This window comes from Hibiscus syriacus, unplaced genomic scaffold (genome assembly GCF_006381635.1).
Source record: "Hibiscus syriacus cultivar Baekdansim isolate YM2019G1 unplaced genomic scaffold, ASM638163v2 tig00117017_pilon, whole genome shotgun sequence".
In the NCBI taxonomy this organism is placed as follows: domain Eukaryota; kingdom Viridiplantae; phylum Streptophyta; class Magnoliopsida; order Malvales; family Malvaceae; genus Hibiscus; species Hibiscus syriacus.
In genome coordinates this window covers 3,370,962-3,374,777 of record NW_024063526.1, presented here as the reverse complement: position 1 = coordinate 3,374,777, position 3,816 = coordinate 3,370,962, and the positions used below count along the sequence as shown (strand labels likewise).

At 34.6% G+C, this 3,816-nt stretch overlaps 1 protein-coding gene across 2 annotated transcripts; it reads left to right on the top strand.

The window, feature by feature from the left end:
* The first annotated feature begins 938 nt into the window (after window positions 1–938).
* On the top strand, window positions 939–3,572 carry LOC120195736 (EID1-like F-box protein 2). Of its 2 annotated transcripts, none has more exons than XM_039197665.1 (3): window positions 939–1,167; window positions 1,677–1,753; window positions 2,136–3,364. In XM_039197665.1, the coding sequence occupies exon 3, from the start codon at window positions 2,172–2,174 to the stop codon at window positions 2,916–2,918; it is 747 nt and encodes a 248-aa protein (XP_039053596.1). In that variant the 5' UTR covers window positions 939–1,167; window positions 1,677–1,753; window positions 2,136–2,171; the 3' UTR covers window positions 2,919–3,364. The 2 variants fall into 2 exon arrangements, with proteins under 2 accessions (XP_039053596.1, XP_039053595.1); XM_039197664.1 differs by lacking the exon at window positions 1,677–1,753 and adding an exon at window positions 3,377–3,572 and having other exon boundaries at window positions 940–1,167; window positions 2,136–2,938.
* Window positions 3,573–3,816: the final 244 nt, after the last annotated feature.

The following is a 3,816-nucleotide window of genomic DNA, read 5'->3' as shown; positions in this document are numbered from 1 at the left end:
GCAGAGGTGGATGTACCAAGGTATATAATCCTTATTTTAAGAAAAAAATTAAATTGAATTTAATATATTAAAGAAAAATTTAAATTATTTTGCATATCTATTATTTAAAAAAATAATTTTATATTTCATTCTTAAATTTCTGAATTCGTTACTACATGCATCCGGAGAGAACATAATATGAGCCATCTTTTGCATATATAAATTTTTATATGCAACTTATAATCGTAAATAATTTTTTAAAATATAATTTTTAATTAAAATATTTTCATTTCAATAAAGATTCACCGATATTTTTAAGGAAAAAACCAAAGAAATGACGTCATATATTTTATTATCATTCAATCAACTTGTAAAACAAAGTTGCTTTTAAAAAATAGAACAATAATTAAAAAAAAACCTTGAGTCTCGACAATGAAAATGAAAGCAGCCAACCAGTAGATGCCACTTAAGAAAATCATACATCAATTAAATTCCAAGAAATTCTATATTTCCACGTGGCGAAACATGAGTTGTTAAGAATCTTTCTGTGGACAGTATACTTGTTTGTCATTTGACCTTTTTAAAGTCCCGACACGAAATTTCAAACAAATTAACAGCTAAAACTAAGGGCTAAATTATCACAACCCCAAAGGTCTCCCTTGAAAACCAACTCTAATGTGTTAACGCCACGTGGTGAAAATGGTCCAGTTAAATTATTTAGACTTCCTAGATTACACGTGTGCTGATATAATTAGTCGTTGAGGTTCTGTACAAAATCGTCTTCTGTTGGTTTAATATTTCTGAAAACATTTGATATATATATATATATATATTTTTCCACCCCCTCTTTTATATGAAAATCCCAAAGCTTCTTTCTTTGTTCCTTCTTCTCTTGTCACCGTTTTCTGTAATTTGTTTTCTTTTGGGGATTTTTTCAGTTACAAAAAAAAAAAAATAATCTATTTTACCGAAATGCCCTTGTACTTGCATTAAAACCCAGATTTATTTCCTTGAGTAAAACCTTTTTCTAAAATAGATTTCTTTTTTTTTCTTTTGCAAGGTTGGGTTTTGTTACCAGGTGCAGGAAAACCCTAATCTTTTTGTTCATTTCCTTATGCTTTTGCAGATTTTCTTCTTCTATTTTTAAAGGTTTAAAGACGATGTAAAGAAAGAATCTTCAAGGTGAAGGTGAGAGCTTTGGCTTTTGATCTAATAATTCTTTGTTTTCTTTGTTGGACTTTTGGTTAATTTGTAATGGGGTTTGTTCTTGAGGGGTTTTTGTTTTTTAATTTATAATGTAGATTATGGAAATTTTAATGAAAAAAATGAATTGGCTTTTGTTTGGATTAAGCATTGGAGTTGAATTTGTAGTATGCTTTTGTTTTTCAAGTTTCTTTGGATGAGCTTTGATAAATTTATAGAATGAATTGGTCCAATAAATCAAGTTCTTTATATTACCCTTTTGATCTAAGAATATAAGTTAAGTTTCTTTGAGAATAAAATTGACTATGCTATCAATTAAACTTCTTTGGCTAACATGGAAAGATGAACAAATGTTGTGATTGTTTGTGCATTATGAGGAATTTCGAAGTCGAAACGGAAATTCTAATTTAATAAAACTATGAATCTTCATTGCTATATATTGTCTGAAAATTCATTCTACTTCTTAGATGGTAGATTGCATATCTGTGTTTCAGGTTTCCCCAACCTTTGATAGGATCTCAAACTAGATTATTACCTTTCTTCTATTGGAGAATCCAACACCGGTTTAAAGGTACATTTGACATGTAACTAAGATGAGATATATATGCTTTCATGGTTGAAATATAGCTCGGAGAGTTCTCTGCGATGTTGTTATGGTACCTTTGTCTCCTAGTGGACAAACTGAAAGAACTTGGAGTTTGTATTATTTTCATTTAAAATTGAAATTGAGAGCCAGCAGTTGATCCACTCCCCTGAGTTTCCTGGGCCCTTCATTAACTTTTTAGACTTCAAGCTGTTAGTTTTCAAGTCATTAACTTTTTGCTCTTTCATTATGCTGTTAGTCTCCATCCCTGATTGTTTATGCAGGTTTCTGGTTAATAAACTGGATATTCAAGTTCGAGGTACTGAAACATGGTGTGTAATTGTGATGTTTTGTTGTTTTGTATAACCAGGATATAGGATCATTGTTTCTTTTTCTTGTGGGGACAATGATCCTATCAAAGAAGTATCGTTGTATACACTCATCTAGCTGTCAATGCACAAAGGGTCATCTAAGCGAAGATGTAATTTTCCTAGTGTTTCAACAACTCAACTGGAATCCTAAGTTGATCGCCAGTCTTTCATGCGTATGCAAATGGTTCGATGATCTTTCCAAGAGAGTACTGTGGAAAGAATTCTGCAAAACGAGGGCCCCGAAGATGATGCTTGATCTTCAGACTAGTGGAAGTCACAGTGTTGATGGGAACTGGAGAGCACTCGGAAAACTGCTTATCTATTGTTCGGGTTGTAGTGCTGGTCGCTTGTTCAACAGTGTTCAAATACCTGGCCATTTTGTTTACAGGACCAGGTTCTCGAGGACATCAGGCAAGAGCTACCTTCTACCACAATGCAGAACTGATATTTTATATGTGTCCGACCCTTGTGAACATCTGGACCAAGGGGAGGAGGGCGATGTGGGATTTGTTCGAGGAGTTTTCAAGTCGTTCTTGGTTTCAAAGGTTCGGAAGATGTTGATTGACAGGGCAGCAAAGCTTCACCCGACAGCTGTGTGCCCATATTGTAAGGCAAAGTTGTGGGACATGCTGCAAGCTAAAATGATACCGCAAAGTGCAAGCTGCATGCTGGGTGCTTATGAGGAATGCATCGAGTATTATGTGTGCCTTAACGGACATATGCTTGGCATCTGCACTCTGTTACCATTGTCTGATTCTGAAGCGGCATCTGAACCAGAGTGATAGTTTTGAATGCAACCCAGGTAACCTCATGCGGAAAGAATTCATATTTCATGTAAAAGGAATTACACATTTTAGAAAATTGGCAATGATTGTGTGTGGTTAGTTCAAACACAAATTGCTCAATGGAAGACCTGTTCTTTGTTGCAAGCCTATACTCCTTAGGCAGACATTATATCATCCGTAGTGCTGCCTCCATCTTTTATTTCTTGAGAGAGGGTAATTAGATTCTTAGTGTTGACTCCTTTTTCTCCATGTACATTCGTAGTGTGGTTCATTAGATTTTTGCGTAAATCACATTAACTATCCTTTGTCATAGAACAAGCAATGCATACGGTGTAGGTTAATAATCCTTCCTTGGAGTTTATGTGAATTATTGGCTGACAAAATATACGTATGTCTGACTAAATATATTGTGTTGTTGGCTGTTCATTTGTCGTCCCATGTGTGGATTGATCAAGACAAGATGGACTGTGCTAACATTGGAGCTGAAATCAACCATCATAACTCGATCGCTTCTCTCTAGTGCTTTGCAATTTCGTCGAAAGTCCTCACCGAGTGTTTTCCTAGAAGGGTTAGAAGCTATGCTAACCATTTGCTTTTTTCGATTCTCCATTGGTTAAATAGTGATTAGTGTGAAACGTGTAATACACTACTTTGTGCATATATCATGTATGGTTCATATGTGCTTGAAAAGCTAATTGCCATCTCCAGTAATTCATTCCCTTGATTTTCAAAAGATTTTGAAGGTTGCCTTGTCTTCCGTACAACGTTGGAAAGGGTATCTCTTAGTCCAGGTTTTCGAGTACATTGTTCCTATTACATTCTTTCACTTTGAGTTGAGTTTGAGTATTGTTGAGTTCGACTTGACTCGAAAACTCAAAACTAGAGTTCGACTTGA

Excerpts from the sequence above, each read along its gene's own strand:
- LOC120195736 (XM_039197664.1), top strand. The coding sequence starts at position 2,172 with ATGATCCTATCAAAGAAGTATCGTTGTATACACTCATCTAGCTGTCAA.